Source organism: Megalobrama amblycephala, linkage group LG20, assembly GCF_018812025.1.
Source record: "Megalobrama amblycephala isolate DHTTF-2021 linkage group LG20, ASM1881202v1, whole genome shotgun sequence".
NCBI lineage: Eukaryota > Metazoa > Chordata > Actinopteri > Cypriniformes > Xenocyprididae > Megalobrama > Megalobrama amblycephala.
Genome location: NC_063063.1, coordinates 27,823,698 through 27,845,113, shown reverse-complemented (window position 1 = coordinate 27,845,113; position 21,416 = coordinate 27,823,698). Strand labels below are relative to the sequence as shown.

The 21,416-nt window shown below is 36.7% G+C and overlaps 1 protein-coding gene across 7 annotated transcripts in view; it reads left to right on the top strand.

The window, feature by feature from the left end:
• LOC125255269 (cadherin-18) overlaps nt 1–21,416 on the top strand; it is a 265,912-nt gene that overhangs the window by 198,741 nt on the left and 45,755 nt on the right. For all 7 annotated transcript variants that reach the window (XM_048170339.1, XM_048170341.1, XM_048170335.1 and 4 more), the window contains 2 exons: nt 5,810–5,929; nt 20,474–20,641. In XM_048170339.1, coding sequence (XP_048026296.1) covers nt 5,810–5,929; nt 20,474–20,641 — 288 coding nt within the window. The remainder of the gene's footprint in view (nt 1–5,809; nt 5,930–20,473; nt 20,642–21,416) is intronic.

Genomic DNA, 21,416 nt, shown 5'->3' with positions numbered 1-21,416 from the left:
TGCTCAGTCGATTAGTATTGATGGGATACATGGAGAAGAGATGCTGTGGTAACAAGGATCGACAGAAGAAGAGGGAAATGAATAATTAGTGTTGTTTCCTCTTATTTCTGAGGCTGAGTGTTTGGAGGCGTTTATCTGTAAGCGTCTTTGAGCAGACTGAGCCCGTCTGGACAGTAACACTCATGTCCCCACGCAGCACTAGTCCACTGCTGTCAATATTCCCTGTGCGTTTGAGTGCGTTCTGGATCTAATTGTGTGTTGATTGTTTGTCTCTTAGCGTTTGAATTTATTGGATACGAGCCAAACCTTTCAGCTCTGAGAAACTAGAGGGTCTGATAATGAGGACTGTGAGAGGACCATTACTGCAAACATATACATCCTATAATAGTCAATACTTATCATACATATCATGTATACATTGTGTCCACTACTACATAATCCTCTGGTCATTCTGAAGTGTGTATTAGGAAGGGTCTTTGCTGGCTATTAAATATGGATGGATGGATGGATGGATGGATGGATGGATGGATGGATTCATCTTGTGAACACAAATGAAGATCTTTTTGATGAAATCTGAGAGCTTTCTGTCCCTTCCTATGCAACTGACACTTTGACACTTCATAGGGTTCATAAAGAGATAAAACTAATCCATATGAATTGAATGAAGAGACATGACCACTTTATATGCTGAACAGATTGAATTTAGGCTGCTATTCACATATAAACATTCATCAGCTCATCTTCAGTTGTAGTAAACGGAAGCTCAAGCATGTTTGCTTGAAGTGCGAGATCCAATGAGGTTCATTCTCATATGTTATCGTGTGCAGCACTTTGAGCTTCTGCAAGAGGTTTGTTCGGTTGAGCTTCTGTTTATGTTTGCTGATCAATGTTTATATATGAACAAAAGCTGAAATTCAATCCATTCACCATATAAAACGATTGAGTCTCTTCAGAGAATTTAGACTAAACCACTCAATTCATATGGATTAGTTTTATGATCTCTTTATGAACTTTTTGAAGTGTCAAATTGTCAGTTGCATAGCTGTCTATGGAGGGACAAAAAGCTCGCAGATTTAATCAAACAAGATCTTCATTTGTGTTCCGAAGATGAATGAAAGTCTTACGGGTTTGGAACGACATGAAAGGCAAGTAATTAATGACAGAATTTTCATTTTTTTGGGTGAACTAACTCCTTTAAGGTCAGGGGAAATACTTGTCTAACTGAAGGATTTTCACCTTAATTGGGGGAATGTATAGAGTCACTGCAGTCAAGCTGAAAAAGTGCCCAACAGTGCAGGGAATAAGGAGAAGGTAGCATCAAGATTTTGTGTTACATCACACATTTGTGTGTGTGAATTTATTACACCACTGATTAAGCACAATTGTCCCACTCCTTAAGCACTCAAGCATCCCAATATAAGAACTTTACTAGCACCGAGCTTCACTGTGGGAACCAGGCACTTCTCACTGTACTCCTCCTCCTTGCAATGGCATACATTTTGGATGCTGTTAGATCCAAAATGATTGATTTGGTCTCATGAGTCCAAAGTATGGATTACCAGAAGTCTATATTTTGTTAATATGGGCCTTGGAAAAGACTAAATGAGTTTTTTTGTGCTTTGGCTACAGTAAGTAGTTCCTGTGTGGACAACAACAATGCACATTACGTCTTACTGTGTAAGATGAAGCAATCACTCTTCTCACAGCTTTTTCCAGTTCTGTGACACTTGCTTGGTATTTCTCCTGCTCTTTTCTTTGCAAAAAAATCATAAAAAGAAAGCTTAAAGTGAAGGCCTATGTTTCAAGGGCTTTGTCACAAGTCGATTATTTTTGAGTGTCTGTGTTACTTTTGCTATATTTTTACACTTCAAATATTGCTTTGGTAATCCTCTTGTACCCGTGTCCTCTTTTGTGCAAAGAAATAAGTCTTCCGGCAATTCTCTCCCAAGTTTTTCCATTGTTGTCAGCATTTAAGTCTCAGAGTGATTCAATGGGCTATATTACACTTTTAATTGTTGAGAAAAGAATGTTTTGCTTCAACATACTCACCTATTGATCAAAAATGACCTAATTTGCATTTAGTTTTGTTGTGTAACTTTCAGGAGGGCATACTTATTTTTGCAACATAACATTTTATCACTTTGATTAAAAAAAAAAAAAAAAAAAAACATTTCCCTGATTAATGTTGACATGCTTCTTTATAAAAGACATATTAGCATTCCTTAAAGACATAACATAAAGAAAAAAATATATATTTTTTGCAAAAAAATCCTATTTTTAATGAGTATGTTGGTGTCATTTTAAAATATCTAAAAATAAATGTACTTGAAGCAACACTGCATAAGATTAGTTTTCAGAAACTCTATCTTTATCTTTTAAATGTAAACAAGTGAATAAATCCACCTATACAGTAAGACAAAAAAAAAAAAAAAAAGACTTTTATTCATGATACAATCTATGAAAGCAAGTCTTAATATCTTAAGACTTGTAAGTGTATCTTGTTTTAAGGAGTTTTAACAGGAAAACAAGTCAAAATATTTGCACCAAAGCCAGCCTTGGAAATTCATGCTGGTGTAAGCTGGTCCTTTTCAGCAGGGGTACCTAATAAAGTGACTGCTGAGTGTGTATAGCCATGTTAAACAGCAGAAGATCAGTATTGAATTCTAAATATTACCCAGCTTCCCACTTAGTAGCCGCTGCTTGCGTTGCAGTTTTACTATAATTTATTTTTACGGGTACAATTTTGATTGGGAGTTTGTAAAAAAAAAACTCAATATCTTTATTAGTGGTGCAGAAATATTACTCCCTCCACACACACACACACACACACACACACACACACATACACGGTTCATCTGCTGGCCCTCAGAGACACACTCATCAGAAAATTCTAGACAAGCTGTTTCAGCAACTTTCCAGCTGCTGCTAGACTCTGATAGAAATGTTTTTACTGAAGCTGAGAGCTGGATACAGTACAGAGGGACGAGATAACTCATTTTAACCCACTGAAGCTTCAGGATTAGAACTAAAATTACACTTATCTGAAGCAGTAACAGTAATTGCGGCTATCAGGTCTTTATGCTGTTGAACTACAGTATGCAGAAACCAGTGAACGTTGTCTCTCTCGTGTGCATTACACTGAGCGATGACCGTAATTGAAAAGCTTTTGAAAGTCTTTGTGGGAGAACACAGCTTTTCAACTTTACTCTGACTGGGTCTCACCGCAAGAGAATACTGCAGAAAATCAGTCTTGTGGTCTTGTTTTTTAATAGAAATACTTAAACATCATTAAAACAAGATAAATTTACACAAGAAGCAAAATCGTGTAAGATAATGAGACTTTTGTTCAGACAGTATATCTTGAAATAAGTTTATTTTTCTTAACCTTATTAGCAAATAGTTTTCTCTTGCTTTAAAGGGGTACTTAATTACAATTTCACTTTTTAAACTATAGTTAGTGTGTAATGTTGCTGTCTAAGCATAAACAACATCTGTAAAGTTAAAGCAGAACTAAGTAACTTTTTTTACCATTATAAATAGTTTTCTAAGTCCTTACGATGGTTAATTGACTTGTAGTGGTGTGTTTGAGGCGTGCACTAACCCCCTCTGGCACGTCTACGCCAAAAAACAGCACTTGCAAGTTGAGCTGCGCCGACCCGACACAATCTCGCCTCATGTTCACGTTCACACGAGAGTGACAAAATGCTTTACGGTAATTCAAAAACAATGTATATATTATGACTTTATAAGACAATTTTGAAAATTACCCACCTCCATCGAGATTTCTTGTACTGTATTTGCAAAACTACTGCCGTTGTACCGTTGTACACCTAGCTGCAAGCTGCGCTTGGAGTATTTACGACAGTGTGATTCACTGACGGAACCTGTAGGGGGAGCTTCGCAAATCTTACTGAGTTCCGCTTTAAAGACTACATCAAACAGCTTCTTCCCGGGTTGGTGACATCACAAACCCCAAAATTTACATAAACCCTCCCCCCAGAAACACGCAACAATGGGGGTGAGGCCATGTTGAGCTGCTTTAGAGAAGAGGAAGTTGTTGTAGTAGAGTGTTGTTATCATGCCGTCATTTTACGCCGGACTGCTTCACAAACAAGGGTCAATTTAACGCTGGATTTGCACAAAAGATTAACATGACGACACATGCTAGTCGATGAGTTGAATCAACTTCATCAGAAACTACATAAATTTATCCACTAACCATTCAGAAACGTCCAGTTTCATTCTAAAAGTTGTAACTTCTTCCTGAGTCTCTCCATCAGTGTCGACTCTGGTTTGAACAATGTAAGTCTGAACACCATTACTGAGAATCATCATTTTGCTGCGTGAGATTCTCCAGCTTTGTTATTGTTGAGCAACTGAAGTATAAGCTGTTAAAGCTCTGCCCTCTTTTGGAGGCAGCAGCTCATTTGCATTTAAAGGGACACGCACAAAAACTGTGTGTTTTTTTCTCACACCCAAATGGGGACAAATTTGACAAGCTATAATAAATGATCTGTGGGTTATTTTGAGCTGAAACTTCACAGACACATTCTGGGGACACCAGAGACTTATATTGCATCTTGTAAAAGAGGTATAATAGGTCCCCTTTAAGCAGATACTTCACTAAAGTATGTTAGATTTATGCATAGAATGAGAAACATCATTAATATACCATATATTTTCATTCTTAGTTTTAGTTGCTTTATTCTGAAACCTAGTGAGCTGCCTATCATTGAACCTCCTATGTGATTATATGATTTTTTAATTGCACTAAATAAATTTGATGCCTTTCAGTATTTAACAAAATATATTTTAAAATGATTTTGCCTATTTCTCTGATTTCATCCACTGGAGTGCATTCTGGGGTTGCTGTCTCTTGTATGACTATGAGTTCTTTAAATGCTTTCTGTTTTGTTTTGTTTTGAAAAAAATCTAATATCTTACACAGTTTTCTTCTCAAGTAATCGTCTCGAAATGTCATTTTCTTTAGGAAAATGAAAATGACAAAATGAATTTGTGATTTATATGTGTTTTTATTTTATTTTATATTTTATTTTATTTTATCCAGCCCAAACTTCTTTTTTCAATACAATTCAACAACACAGAACAAAAATCTGCTGTATACTAGAATAAAAATACTTGAAAACAAGGCAAAAATAAAAAAAAATGTTGTGTGTGTAGAGAGAGAGAGACAAATTAAAACTGCAAGTAGACTGAGAGAGATAAAAAAGGAAATTCAAGATTCTGCCTCCATAATCCTATTTTACGCCTCAGCCCTCAAAACTGCATTAAATGTTTTGTGGTGTTTGCAGTAAGTCAGCACCAGACAATGCAGATGGATGGATTGAACCTGGTGAGCTGTGATGAAAGTGAGCAAGAACAAGTGCAGATGAGAAATGTGACCCGAGCCAGCACAAGGAATCTACTGTCAGCTGGAGGGGGGGTAAAAAAGAATGCTAGAAAGACAGACTGTAAGCGGATGGCTGAAATGAGCAAAGACAAAGAAGGGAATGAGAGGACTTAAAAGACACGGAGAGAGATTACAAAGCACACAACCGCATTTCCAGCCTGTCTTTAATCTTTGTTGACTTAATCTGAGCAGAAACAGTGGAGAAACCCTCCTGGTGTTTGAGGGACTTATTTTAGGTCTACACTAGTGTTTAAGGAATAGTTTTGGACAGTCCACTTGTGTTTTGTTTAATTTGATATTTTTGTTCTCCCACACATTGTACGTCCACACAAACGCATTAAGTACAATAATTCCGCCCTTCAAACACATGCACCAATGCTTTATTCTCTCTTTCTGCAGGTACATCAGTTTTTCAAGTCACAGCAACAGACGCAGATGACCCTACGTATGGAAACAGTGCGCGGGTGGTGTACAGCGTTTTGCACGGACAGCCGTACTTCTCCGTCGACCCCAAAACTGGTAAATTCATGACTTCTGTTCATAGTGTCCATAGTGTCTCTGTTCAAAGTGCTTTTATTGCTTGAAGGTTTAGAGCTGCTGGTGCATTTTGTCTAGTAGGTGTACAATTAAAAAGTACACACAGGGGATTTGGCTTACCTTTTTATATGAGTTGTTCATATTAGACTGAAGCTTGTTCATCAGAAAACAGCTGTGAGCAATACAATACACCACCGGCACCTTTTACTGTGCAGAAATAGAGCTTGACATGCGTGCAGTATTGTTTGGATCTTGGCTCTATAATGGAGAGCATCCCTGGAGAATGAGGTGGAGAGAACATTGTGTAAAGGCTTTCAGGGATAGAGACAGACGGTAGGAGAGAGAAAGAGATTCAGAGTGCCTTGCGATGGATTTAGTGTTCATTAGAGGTGGACATTGTTTGAGGGTTTTTACAAGGAACCATTAAATGTTAATAGAGGCACAGTTTGTGTTTGTCAAGGAAAAAAAGAAATAGGATGGAAAGATAGAAAGAAGGAAGAAAAGTGAGATGAAGGCAAGAGAAAGGAAGGAAGGAAGGAAGGCAAGAGAAATGGAAAGAATGAAGACAGACAAGAGAAATGGAAGGAAGGAACAAAGGAAGGAATGAAAGAAACAAAAGAATAAAGACAGACAGGGAGGGAGGGAGGGAGGGAGGGAGGAAGAAATGGAAGGAAGGAAAGCAAAAGGAAAAAAGGAAGGAATGAATGAGGAATGGAAAGAAGGAAGACAGACAAAATAAAAGGATGGAAGGAATGAAGAAGGAAGGAACAAAGGAAGGTTTGAATGAGGAATAGAAATAAAGAAAGACAGACAAGAGAAAAGGAAGGAAGGAAAGCAAAAGGAGCAAAGGAAGGAAGGAATGAGGAATGGAAAGAAGGAAGACAGACAAGAGAAAAGGAAGGAAGGAAGGAGAAATTGAAGGAAAGATGGCAAAAGGAACAAAGGAATGAAGGAAAATGAAAGAATAAAGACAGACAGGAAGGAAGGAGAAATGGAAGGAAGGCAAAAGGAACAAAGAAAGGATTGAATGAGGAATAGAAATAACGAAAGACAGACAAGAGAAAAGGAAGGAAGGAAAGCAAAAGGAACAAAGAAAGGAATGAATGAGGAATGGAAAGAAGGAAGACAGACAAGAGAAAAGGAAGGAAGGAAGGAGAAATTGAAGGAAAGATGGCAAAAGGAACAAAGGAATGAAGGAAAATGAAAGAATAAAGACAGACAGGAAGGAAGGAGAAATGGAAGGAAGGCAAAAGGAACAAAGAAAGGATTGAATGAGGAATAGAAATAACGAAAGACAGACAAGAGAAAAGGAAGGAAGGAACAGAAGGGAAGAAGGGAACGGAAGGGAAGAAGGCAAAAGGGAGGAATGAAAGATAAATTGAAAGAAGGTCTACAGACAAGAGAAATGAAAAGGAAGGAAGGAAAGAAAGAGAGAAATTGAAAGAAAGAAAGAAAGAAAGAAAGAAAGAAAGAAAGAAAGAAAGAAAGAAATGGCAGGAAGGAAGGAAAGAAATGGACGGAGAAAAAGAAGGAAAGGAATATGGAAAGAAGGAAGACAGACAAGAGAAAAGGAAGGAAGGAAGAAACGAGAAATGGGAAAGGAATAATGGAAAGAAAAAATAATGAATGAAAAGTAAAAAAAAATAATAAGACAAAAAAGACAAATAAATAAGGAAAATTCAAAAGGAAAGGGAAACAAGAAAAATAAGCAATAATGGAAATGAAAAATGAAGGAATGAAAAGCAAAGGGGAAATGAAAGTCAGAGAAAAGGTGCTGAAGGAAGGAAGTGAGGAAAGAAAGGAAGGATAGAAAGAAGGAAAGATAAAAAGAAGGTAACAGAAAGTAGCACAGAAAAATGAAGCAAGGGAAGAATAGAAAAAAAGGATGGAAGGAAATTAAGAATTATAGAAAATCAGAAATAAAAAAAAGGAAACAAAGACAAAGAAAGATGATGGAAGGAAAGATATAAAGAAAATGGAAGGGAGAAAAAAGAATGAAAGGAAAGAATAAAAGAAAGGATGGAAGAATGAAACCAGACAATTCCTAAGAGTTAAAGTCACATCCTGCTCTACATATTCAAGGAACATCTGTTTAACTTGGATATGTGTCAGATTGTTTGCAAACACATTCACTTTAAAGCCAGAAACATTTGTAACATCTGACATTATGCATGTAAACTCTTCAAGTAGTTACACACACATTCTGTTGGTTTTCCTTCATTTGTAGTAATAGAAGGAACATATTGCCGCTGTCCATGGTGCTGAAATACTAACAGAACCTCTGTGCCTTTATCTTATTTGCTGGTGCTGAAACACCCCACACTCCACTACCTCTTACACACACACACACACACACAAGCACCACCAATGCATCCCAACCTATTCATGGCCACAGTATACTGCTTATTTTGATGAAAATCACTAGACACCTCACAGCCTTCACCCAAACATGCTCTTGTAAATCCTGTCCGTCAGCGCTGACAGACTCATGCTCTGATAATACAGTCCATCCAGATTTGTGAACATTTGGCCTTTATAAAGACGAATGTAGCACTTTGCAGGGGAACCATGAAGAATTTTGTTTCGCACAGTTCTCAAGAGCACGCGGGCATATCCTTGACTTTGGTGAGAGTTTTTAGAGATGAAATGCTTAATGGAATTGTGGCGAGAGACAGTATCAGTGTTGCCAGACTGAGTTCATTTTAGATGGTGTACAAGGACTTAATGCATCCAGACAGGAGACATGAGAACCGATTCAGAAAGAGAAAGAAAAAAAGACAAGAAAGATTGACTTAGTCTTGCTTTACTGCATTGCCTGTTAGTGATACTTCACTTTCAATCTCTCACGAACCACCTTTTGGGACATTCAATACTGTAGACACAAATATCCCATTTGGAGATGTATAAAATGAATATACAAAGAGGTGTCAGCGCATACTGTGAGTACTTCAATGCCGTTTCGTAATACACGTTTTGGGTCTTATTGTGCATGATTCATCAGTGCAAGTTATTTTAAAGAAATGAAATATACTCATACTCAGCTACCTTGTGGAGATACAAAAGGAGCCACAAAGATGAGAAAGTAGATTGAGTTATAGATGTGCATATCAACAGTTTGTTCCAGCACTGATGCTCAAGCGATGACCCAGTGCTGTGGGTGTATATGCAGATTCTGCCTTGTATTTAAAGAAGGTAATGCAAAGTTTTATGCATGACATTCTAGGTCATGTTAGCAAGACTTTTTTTATTTTGTATGTCAGCCCTTAATCTGCATCTTGTTAATATATTCTGACAGATAGTGGAGGAGGGTTGCTTTTAATATATATATCTATTGTTCCTTGATATTTCCTGCTGTCATGAATGAATTTGGGCAGCAATTATTTCTTACAATATCTGACATGATGGAATTTGACTGATGAGATGATGAATCTAGTGTTTCTCATTTAACCCCACAAAATATTTTTATATATGGGTAATTTCTGTTATGCAGTACATATATAACTTGTATATATAACTTGATTATTTACACAGTGGCAAGAGCAGCAAACATGAGGGTGTCAGCTTGAAGTTAGATGACACAAACCAACTAATCATCAAATAAAATTCATCTTTTTTTAATCAATCAATTTAATCAAAAACAACATTATATACTACAAAAGTTTGGATCTGTAAGGTGTGTGTGTGTGTGTGTGTGTGTGTGTGTGTGTGTGTGTGTGTGTCTGTCTGAAAGAGGTCTCTTGTGCTCATTGCGCTTGTATAATTTATTTGATAAAAATACAGTAAAAACAGTAAAATTGTGAAATATTATTGCAATTTAAAATAACTGTTTTCTATTTTAATATATTTTAAAATGTAATTTATTCCTGTGATCAAAGCTGAATTTTCAGCATCATTACTCCAGTATTTAGTGTCACATGATCCTTCAGAAATCATTCTAATGTGCTGATTTGGTGATCAAGAAACCATGGTACATGATACATTTTTTTTTTTTTTTTTTTTTTTTTTTTTTTTTTTTCAGAATTCTTTGATTAATAGAAAGTTCAAAATTATTTGAAATCTAAAATGTTTATTTGAACATTATAAATGTCTTTAATGTCACTTTTGATTCATTTAATTGGTCCTTGCTGAAAAAAAAAAACCCATTGATTTTGAGAGAAAATATATATACTGTATATATACAGTAAAAAATATATATATATACAGTATGTTTGCTCATTTTCAGTTTTATCCAAAATATGAAGGCATATGTTATAGATGCATGCAAGTTTTAGTTAAAAAAGTATGTGTGGATGATTCAGTGCTGATTATTGTTTACTGTGTAAATTTTTGTCATCCAATTAGAAAACTCACAATTAGAAAGTCAAACACTGCTCATTTCCACCACATCTAATGTGCTCTCAAAGCTGCAGGCAAGCTCAAATCATCTATTGGAAATGAGATGCTATCACCTCCCGCCCTTTAATGTGCTATTGAATGGCTTCACTGGTAATTGGCGGTTAAATTCTTTCTTTCAGGATGTCAGAGAACACAAATATAGACGACAAGCGGGATTAAAAACTTTAGATAAAGCACCCTAGGAGATAGAGGAGAGGCCCACATGAATCAATTCGACCGAGAGAGCGCTAGTCAATAGTCAATCTTGCTTTGATTATATGGTAAGCGCAGCCATATTGTTTTGAGCTGGATGTGATGATTGTGGTCATGAGGTCAGCAGATGCACCCAGAAAGAATAACAAAGTCAGGGCCAGAAAAGGACATGTCATTTAGGAGGAGAATGCTATAGTAGTAATATACAGTTTAATTTAGTTCAGCTCTAACTGATGGCAAGTAACAAAGGCACCGTAAACAGAAGTTAAATGCCACGGTTATGGCTTTGTGCTCAACCTTTAGCTCCATTACAATAAATAGTGGTTAACTAAAAGCAATGGCTTTATTTATTTATTTATTTGGTTAATTTCCATTCGAAACAGAGGAGAAATGAATGTCAAGTGTTGGGATTTATTCTGCTCATATATAAACTTGCAGTTAACAAGTATAGTGATTCTTCCTAATGAATAAGTTTAATAATTAACTAGGTGAAAGGAAAATGTGAGTGGTGTTTAATAGTGCAAAACTTGCCATCATGATGCAAGGGAGTTTTCAGCATTGCTAAGGTGTTCTAGGGAGTTGCTAGTGAATGTTTGGTGTTCTGGTTGGTTGGTTGGTTAATGGCCAAGTTAGAAGTTTTTCTTCTTCAGTGCATGCTTATGTTTTTTTTTTTTAACCCCCACCAATTTGAAGCGACATTAATGTCTGTAGCATAAACAGGGTTTGTTTAAATCACTAAACCTAACTGAACAGTAGTAAGAGTGATGTTTTCTTAGCAAGCAATGCTAATGATTGTCACTAACATCCCTGTTGATTTATTTGAAATTCAGCATAATCTTTAGATATAAGGAAAGCATTGTTCTGTGAAGATACCTCATTATCAGTTAGTGGCAGTGCAGAAGCCCAACATGTCCCACTCACTGGCACACGTAAAAGCAAGACGTTAAGCTTGTTAATAAGGGAGGTCGGATCTTTTTCTTCCCCTTTTTCTTGTCCCAGGGAGTAATCAGAATTCCCAATTTCAGAGGCCTCGATGACGGGCAAAGCGTAGGAACCTCTCTCTCATGCGCACACACATACTCATACACATAAGTAGGCTAATTTCTCTGCTGATCAGGGAGTCTGGAGGGCTTTAGCGTGTGAGTTTAGAGCTTCTCTGACACAGATCAGGGAGTCTCTAAAAGGAAGGATTAGTGAAACTTCCTGTTCTGATCAAATTAGAAAATCATGCCAGTTTGTCAAGGCCTTCCCTAGCCGCTAATGCTTTCCAGCATTTTACCAACTTCTCCTGCGCTATTTTTACCTCCGGAGAAAAAAAGAGCACATATTTATCACAATATAACATACAATGCAGTAACTCTTTGAATTGGATGTAGCCTTTTTTGAATCTAGATCATACGATTGCTGAAATTATAATCTATCTTTCGTGTGCCATTCGGGGCATTTTTTTTAATTTTTTTTAGGTTTTTTGGTTGTATATCTTTTATCAAAATACCTCTGAAACTGTCCCTTATACATGATATATAGATAGATAGATTTATGTTAGATGCAATTAATTGTGATTAATTGATTTGACAGCATTATATGTCTGTGTTTGTGTTAGGGCTGGACGATTAATCGAAAAGTAATCGAAACCGAAATTCAGAACCTCTTACCGACGTAATTTTCCCATGTCGGTTATTTCGTTTTTTTAATCTTGTTAAAGGGATAGTTCACCCAAAAATGAAAATTTTATATTTATCTGCTTACCCCCAGGACATCCAAGATGTAGGTGACAGAACACAAATGATGATTTTTAACTCCAACCGTTGCCGTCTGTCAGTCGTATAATGCATGTCAATGGGAATTCCATCTATAAGAGTAAAAAAAACATGCACAGACAAATCCAAATTAAACCCTGCAGCTTGTGACGACACATTGATGTCCTAAGACACGAAACGATCGGTTTGTGCGAGAAACCGAACAGTATTTATATAAATTTTTACCTCCAAAACACCACTATGTCCAACTGCCCTGCACATCCGGTTAGTGAGGTCTAAACGCACTCTGACAATGGAAGTGATCTCTCGCACTCATTGAAGCAAAGCGCAAGACATTACTGCCGTCATCAGAACGTGTTTTCTGACCTCACTAACCGGATGTGCAGGGCAGTTGGACATAGTGGTGTTTTAGAGGTAAAAAATATATAAATATGGTTCGGTTCGGAAGCTTTATTTCAATTAATGAAAATGATGTTTAATAGATTTAGTTAGTATTAACAGCACTGCCCTCACATTGTTCCAAACCTGCATGACTTTTGTTCTTCTGTGGACAAGAAAAGAAGATATTTTGAAGTGTTTCAACTGTTTTTGTCTGTATAATGAAAGTGGTGCTTAAAACAATATTGGAGCACACTGACTTTCATTAAATGGACAAAAATACTGAGCCATTCAAAACATCAGAAGAAAGTAAATCATAAAGGTCTGAAATGACATGAGGGTGATTAATGATAACATAATTAGTCATGCTGAATATCCTGTTTAAATCCACCAGGCTACAGAAGTAAACTGCACAACGTCCTGTGTGAACGAACCTTAGCGCTCAACCAGGTCAAAGGTAATTTCCCATAATCCCCTTTGCTCACCTAGATTGACCTTCTCTATAAATTTACAGTCTGTGAAAACCTAAGGAACGAGAGGGAATAAGAAGAAGCGATAGGAGATTACAGACAGAAGTGGAGCGGGAGAGACCAGTAAAAGGCTTAAAACAGTTTTGCTCACTCAGCTAACCCTGGGTCAGACTTGCCACTTGTTCCTCGGCGGCTGTGTGGAATTGGCTTATCTGGTTTCCATAGAGACTTCAGGCCGGTTCTTCAGATCAAAGGAAGAATGCTGTAGGTTTCTTAATGCTGCTGGTCTGAAGTTGGGTCTGATGCAAGGATGGATTAGGGGGGGGCTTCCTGGAAGCCTTCTTGTACATCCTAATAACAAATATCACACTTTCCCTCATTCACAGCAAGCCTGTTTCATATTTCCTCAAGAGCACTTACCAATCCCACACAGTAAACTTGAGTGATAGCTGCAGAGAGACACTCCTTCACCCCTGACAAATGAAGAAAAGGTCACAACATTAGTCTTTGTGTTGTTTTAATGGAGTGAATGGCTGTATGCCACAGACTTGTGTTGCCTTAGGAGCCTAGGTTAAGTAATGCTGCAGCTCGGGTAATATCTCTGCTACGCCGCTGGGGGCTCAAGCGTTGGCAGGCTAGAAATGGAGTTATGGCATTAAAGCAGGAGAAATGGATGGGAGATTCATTTTGGAAAGTTTACAAACCTCCTTTTGTACCATTGTGCTGGGCTTTTGTTTGCTGAGATGCATTCTGGGAAATCTTCCAACCTATGGTACGCTTGCGGTACGTATTAGGATATGATTTGGATGTGTTTATGACATTGTGTTTTTTAATGCCTCTTCTCATTTGTAAATGATGAGGTCCCAGAACAAGGACTGGTGACAGATCCAACAGGTTTGAGGGGGTGAGATGGGGACAGACCCCTTGGATTGGGAAATTCACAGATGATGAAACATAAATGGTTTGCATTTAACACCAGCATTACAGCCAAAATGCAAGTGCACTACACTGCAAGTGCCAAATTTTGCAAGTTTTCTTAGTTTTGGTGGGTGCGATCCAGGGTTATCGTTAACTAAATCTGAAACCAAAACCATAAAAACATTTCCATTAAGTGAAATAAAATTTAAAAAACTTAAATATTTCTCATTTTTGTTTAGTTTGAAGTATAAAAAAAGTTGAAGTACAAAAAATAACTAAATTAAAACTAAATTAAAACTATATATACATAAAAAAACGAATAAAATGACAAAAACCAAATGATTAAAACTCATATTAAACAGGGAAAAATATGAAATGAAAATATATAAATAAACTGTTACAATATATTAACTCTTTCCTCACCAGTATTTTTGATTATTTTGACAAAATTTTCAATTCCCCCAGAATATGTTGTTGTATGAATATCTGAACACACAATATATTAAGAGCAGAGCCTTTGTTTTAAAAATAATAATAATAATAGTAATGCATTATTCTTTATCAACACTTGAATGTGTATATGTTTCATTTAAAAAAAGCAACATTTTGAACAAAAATCACATTTTTGTCAAAGACTATGTCCGGATCAGATTCAGAATGATGATCAAAACATAGATCAAGTGACTTTCCTTTTCGACCTTTTGATGACACTAAACAATCTTTACTATAGTGCTAATGAGTTTCCCAATAAATAGGGTGAATTTATGTGCAGCCCTGAGGAAAAGATCAGCATATGTTGTGTTTTGGATGCTGATCCCCGGCATGGCATGATCGTGCATGCATCAGCTAGCTTAACCAACCAGAACACAGCTTTGAAAGATGGTTGGCTAGCTTAATCAGACAAGGTTTTTTTTTTTTTTGGAAAGAAACTAAAGAAATTAATACTTCAGCCAGGATGTGTTAAATTGATCAAAAGTGACATAGAAGACATTTATAATGTAACAGAAGCTTTCTATTTAAGATAAATGCTATATATTTGAAAGTTCAATTGTGAAATGTTTTATTTAAATTTCATTTTGTAATAATTTGTTTATTAGTTTGGCCTCAGATATGGACCTGATTTAGTGTCTGTTTTGATTTCACTTAGAAACCACTAAAACACCCTAGAATCACACAGCAATACCCTTGCAACCACTCACAGCACCCTTGCAATAATGGTGGTCAGTTTTGCACTGTCTATAAAAACCCAGTAAGAAAGTTCAATTCTATGACTGTTCTCTTGGGTATTTTTGGAACAGTACAAGATATCCTGGTCTGTCCCTAGTGCATTCTGCAAGCCTTTGCCCTGCTCTCGCTGTGACAGGTGACAATGTCAACCTCACTTGCCCTGCATGTTAATATTGTTGCCTCCGGTCACTCGTGCCTCGACCCACATCTAAAGTTGTAACCTGCACACAGACAGCTAATCCTGAGCCTGTCAAACCAACACTCTTCACACGAGGAGAACAGGCCGTCAGGGTATGAGCACAGAACGCTGGCGTCATCATTTCTTTGCGTGTTTATTCTCGTTCTTCATTACCATAAGGGAAATTAAACAAAACAAGTATTTAAAAAAAGATTCGGGATGATTTTAGTCAATAACGGAGAAAAGCGATGGTTATTTATGGTCTACGCAAAAGCACTTTTCAGTGTAATAATGACAAATCAATATTTTCTCTCAGTTTGCACTAATAAATTAAAGTGAAAAATGAATCAGTCAATTATAGGGATGCAAACGGCACACTGAATTCCTGTTTAGAGTCGGTCCAGAGCCTGACTTAAACACCCAGCCTGTTTATTCATAAGTCTGTAATCTGTTCTTTAATGGCTTGTGTGTATTGACTGTGTGTCAGTCGAACCCCTCTATCAGAGGAAGCCGCAGGCTACCAACGCTATTGTTTTCAAGTAAATATAAAGCAGGATTGGATTGTCTGATAACACTTTCATTTTGTAAAGAGCGATTGTTCCTGCCGTTCCTCCTTGACAGAACATCCTTCAAATCTGACACAAATAAAATCTAACATTCTGAACATATTTTGCCCAAATGGAGAAGTTACTGTGGTTGTCGAGATGTAATCACAGAAGAAGATTACAACATCGATAATAATAAGAAATGTTTCTCAAACATAAATACAGCATGAATGTTTTCTGAAGGATCATGTGACACTGAAGACTGGAGTAATGATGCTGACGAATTCAGTTTTGCATTACAGGAATAAATTACATTTTAAGATATATTAAAATAGAAAATGGTAATTTTATATTGTAATAATATTTCACAATATAACTGTATTTTTGAATAATTAAATCCAGCCTTGTGAGCACAGGAGACTTCTTTCAAAAAGGTTAAAAAATATTGTTGGCGCCGATAGCCTCATGGGCAGTGCAATGGCATATAGTGGCGTTGCGCTTCGGGTGACCTGAGTTCGAGTCCCGGCTCGCAGATCCTGTTCTCTCTCTCTCTCACTCACTTTGCTTTCTGTGTACTTACTGTCTTATCCTATCATTCCTCACTGAGCAATGGCTTTATTTATTTATATATTTTGTTCTTTTAAAACATTATGCTTGTATATTATGCTTATTTTAGACAAACAAACTAAACCACAGATCATCATAATCCATCCCACTGATTTTGGTGCTGTTGTTTTCCCTCCAAAATGATGTCAGTAGGAAATGGCTTTTGTCAGTTAAAGCCGGGTTCACACTGTACGATTTTGGCCACGATTTGGCCGTCTGAGACAGATTTTGTGAATCCTAAATGATTCCTCTGATTCTTGGCCAAAATCTGAAGTCTTTGATCACAAGTTTGACATGTTCTCAGACAGCCGATTAATGACCTTTGCGAACAAATCTTACCTTCGATGAAAAGCCAGAAGTTTTGAGGCGCTGTCCTGCTTCTCCTACGACAACTATCAAATCAAGAACCAAAAGGAGCACAGAACCTGATGACGCGATTAGTGAGACCACAACGATCCACCACTTGCCTTGCCTTGTCTTGCATTACTGAACGTGTTACGGATTGATGACATAAAACTCAGAATGAGTCTTCTTGCGTGCTTCCGTTTTTAACACATCTTGACTGGCGTTCAGTCTGACATTAATGACAGCTGAGATCCTACAGTATGACACGGATTACAGCCGGGATCATGTTCGTACAGTCAATCAACAGTCATAAAGGACTATTGTAAACTGTGCAGTCTGAACCCGGCTTAAAGGGAATTTTACAAAAGACTAAAATAATGCAAAGCGATAGTGATAACACAAACACTATGAATTGATTACCAAATTTCCAAAAATAACCTCTCATACCTACCTACTAATATGAAGTTCTGGATTTTCTAGCAATGACGTTTGTGTGATCTGTGATTTCCATCTGACTGCGGGTTTGATCATCGGTGAGGACGTTATGTCTGTGGCACAGTACAAAGGTGAGAAGGAGAGGGAGGGAGATTTGAGTGAGAGAAAGACAGACATTGTGAGACACAAAGAAATAGAGGAAAGGAACTGCCAGACATTGTGTGTCATTGTGTGTGGCGGTAGTGATTCAGACATGTTTGGGCGGGTGTGAGGGTCTCTCAGGGTGAGTCAGTGGATTGCCACTGAATTGCTTCCTGCATATACTTTTGACTTAAATTTTACCTAAATGTTACGAAAATATTTTTGAAAAAGTATGTACTTAAATAATTGACAATGCAGAAAAAATGTAAATGAAAACATAGGGTCTCATTCGCTAATAACTGCATGGATTATTCGTATTTTTATGCACAGGAGAACTTCTTATGAAAAAGTTCTACCTAATTCACAACACTTGTGTACACACATGAATTGTTCTTAACCTCATTCTAACGGTAATGATTTTGGAGCATTCTGAATGAGTGACCGCGTGCCTGAAGTAAGTAATTTGCATACAACGCACCAAAACCATGGCCATATAAGGGCTTTCCGTACACCCTTTCCTTTCGTGCTTCCTACTCTCTGCAAACATGATGCTCTCTAAAGTTGCACAGCAAGATCCTCAAGCAGTGTCAAGTGTGCCATCCTCAAAACAAGTTCAAACACCATAAATACTGACCCAGATTACAGGCCTCTGATTAGCCAGCTGCACAAATGCGAATCTGCATCTTTATGCAGAGGAACCTCGCACCTTGAACTATAACGCACCTGTTCCTACTCTGCCAGCAAGAGTGTGTGATTCTTGTGTATGAGTGGTTTCAGTTGTTACTTTTTTTTTTTTTTTTTTTTTTGTGTAAATTTTGAATAAACATTTTTGACATTGCATATGTATTATGTACAAAGTGGAAAAAAAGTATTTGTTATCCTGAGACAACTAAAGTTTAACTGAAATCTCAACTGTTAGATAAAATCTTGTTCACAATTTATATAAGGTGTCTACTATATTCTTACATCAACAGATAAGTACAATGTACTTTTTGTGTTCATATTGTATTCCAAAACACTTGTGCTACTATTCAGGTGGAATACGGGTAAGGTTAGGGACAGGTTTGGTGGTATGGGTAGGTTTTTACCAATTTTTAACAATTAGATTGTTAGTTTGGCCTCAGATATGGGCCTGATTTACTGTTATCTCTTTTGACTTTGGCTAGTAAGCAAACACTTAGCAACCATTATAGCACTCTTGCAACACACAACAGTGAAAACAAGTAACTGTTACCATAGAATCAACATAATTGTCCATATTTACTGTTCTTTGAGTGTGTTTGTGTCTTTGTCATTGTTGAGTTGTGTATGATTGAAGACTATGGTTCAATTCACCAGTACTTCAAGGTTTTATTGTCATTTGAATGATAGTGAAAGGTGTGCAGAAACTGACCTTGGCAGAGAAAAGACCTCCCAGACTTAAGAGCACTTACCTGTTTTATTTTAACAAGTTTTACAAAAAGTCACACTCCATCACCACTGCATTCCATTCTTCTGATACATAACTAGATTAATCCAAGAAGTATAAATAAGAGTCATCAATTGCTCATATTTTTACCACAATGATAATAAATTGAACAATATATATATATATATATATATATATATATATATATATATATAGGGGTGTGACGAGACAGGTATCTCACGAGACGAGACTTGAGATTGAGTTCACGAGAAGAGACAAGACTTTTACACACTATTTTTAAGAAATCCTCAATGGCGAAATACATGACTAGAAAAAATATTCTGCAGGTCTCTTTAAAATGTCTTTAAAAAAATTTTAACTAATCATCTTGTAATGAATGTCATTTCAGTTCTACTTTCTGAGTATGAATTATCATATGCAGTAAAAGACAACAATACTCAAGGACTGTAAAAGGTTTTGCCACAAACTCAACTGACTTGACTTCTCTTATGATTTCAGTCTGTTCAGACCTTACTGTACATGATTTATGAGCTTCTACAACATTTGACCTCCTAACTGAACTCCTTTCCACAAACTGATCATAGAAATAAAAACAGTATAAATAAAAATGTTAACACTTTACAATAAGGTCTCATTTATTAACATTAATGTATTAACCAACATCAACTAACAATGAGCAATATCTTTGCTACAGTATTTATTAATCTTTGTTTATGTTAGTTAATAAAAATCGTCATTGATTGTTAGTTCATGATAGTTCACAGTGCATTAACTAATGTTAACAAATGAAACCTTATTGTTTGTGCATAATAAGATTAAGAGAAAACTGTTATTCATTTTTTATGGTACTTTACATTAAGTGCAACCATAATCGCGCACTCTCAATATTCAAAGTGCAAATAAGACCAAATTTTTATTTGATACAGAGCTAAGAGATGGTTACAACTACTGCCCAGCCTAAAATAGCTTTCATATTGAGAGATATTTGCATTCATCAGGGAGCCGCTTTCAAAATGCGGGTATTGAAATCGCGTTTGAATGCGCGCTCACGTTTACTTTCACTTTCAGCGATCGCGCGTATTCTGTGAGTATGGAGCGGCGGCGACCGTTATCCAACTGAATTAAATGTTTTTTATTTAAATACAAAGCAAAAGGACAGTGGAGGCGTAATGTAAACTAAGCGGTGGCATATTCTTTCCTAATCATCCTAACACTCTGTCATGGCAACATCACGAGACTACTTTTCGCCTCGACGAGAAATCTCGTCACATATTAGTCTCGCAAGATCTTGTCACACCCCTAATATATATATATATATATATATATATATATATATATATATATATATATATATATATATATATATATATATATATAGTTTCTTACATTATATTGGTAAAGGACTATAACAACATGCAGTTGGTTGTGCCTTAATCACTTTATTAACCCTTGATTTTATACAAATTATGTGCGTAAGCCACCATATGTTTGTGTGTATGTTTTGCAGGTATCATCAGAACAGCCCTGGCAGACATGGATCGAGAGGCGAGAGAACATTACTCAGTAGTGATTCAAGCCAAAGACATGGCAGGGCAGGTGGGAGGGCTTTCGGGCTCCACCACGGTCAACATCACGCTAACTGACATCAACGACAACCCACCAAAGTTCCCTCAGAGTGAGTAATGTTAGACACTGTGAAAACTAAATAAGGTGGCAACATATTGCTGTAGAAGGATATCAGCAGATGTTGGTTCAGCTCCAAGACGTACTGAGCAACCTATTAAGGCAGTATTGTAAGACGTCATAAGTGTTTTCGAAGAGCGCTGTTCATATAACAGATTTGCTGCCTACATACAGTGTTCTAAATCTGTCACTTATGGGTTTCTGTAGAGTGCAACAGTGCCTGCCTACTTTTTCAGCGGCGTTGGTTTTTGAAGTATTTTTTCCATTCATTTATCCCATAGGGATTTCAAAAAATCTTTGTTAAAGCATTATAAGCCATGAACCAAGCCAGTCAGCTATACGATGTGAATCATAACATTACAAACTTTGATTTGAAGCAAAAAAGTTATTGAAAATCGGACAAAAAGTACAAGACTGTGTACTTAACGGCTTTAGTGATAAAAAGTACTACAATCCCATGAAGCATTTCGAACGGCAGGTTTATTGCAAAATATATTCAAATATTTAAGAATTTTGAGAGCGTAGTGTGCCCATAGGGGTTATGTAATTTGGGGTTCTTCATAGGAGTGGGTGGGGCTAACAGGACATTTTGGAGTGCTTTGCTTGTTTCAACACTGATTAGTGGGATTTTCTGTACAGCATCAAGGGTAATGTAGTTTTTCACCATGAATGCTGCTGTTAATCATAATTATTTTAAAACTAAGTTTAAATAATGCAGTCTAATGGCTTCAACAGAAGCCAATACTATCGATTAACAACCTCGTAGC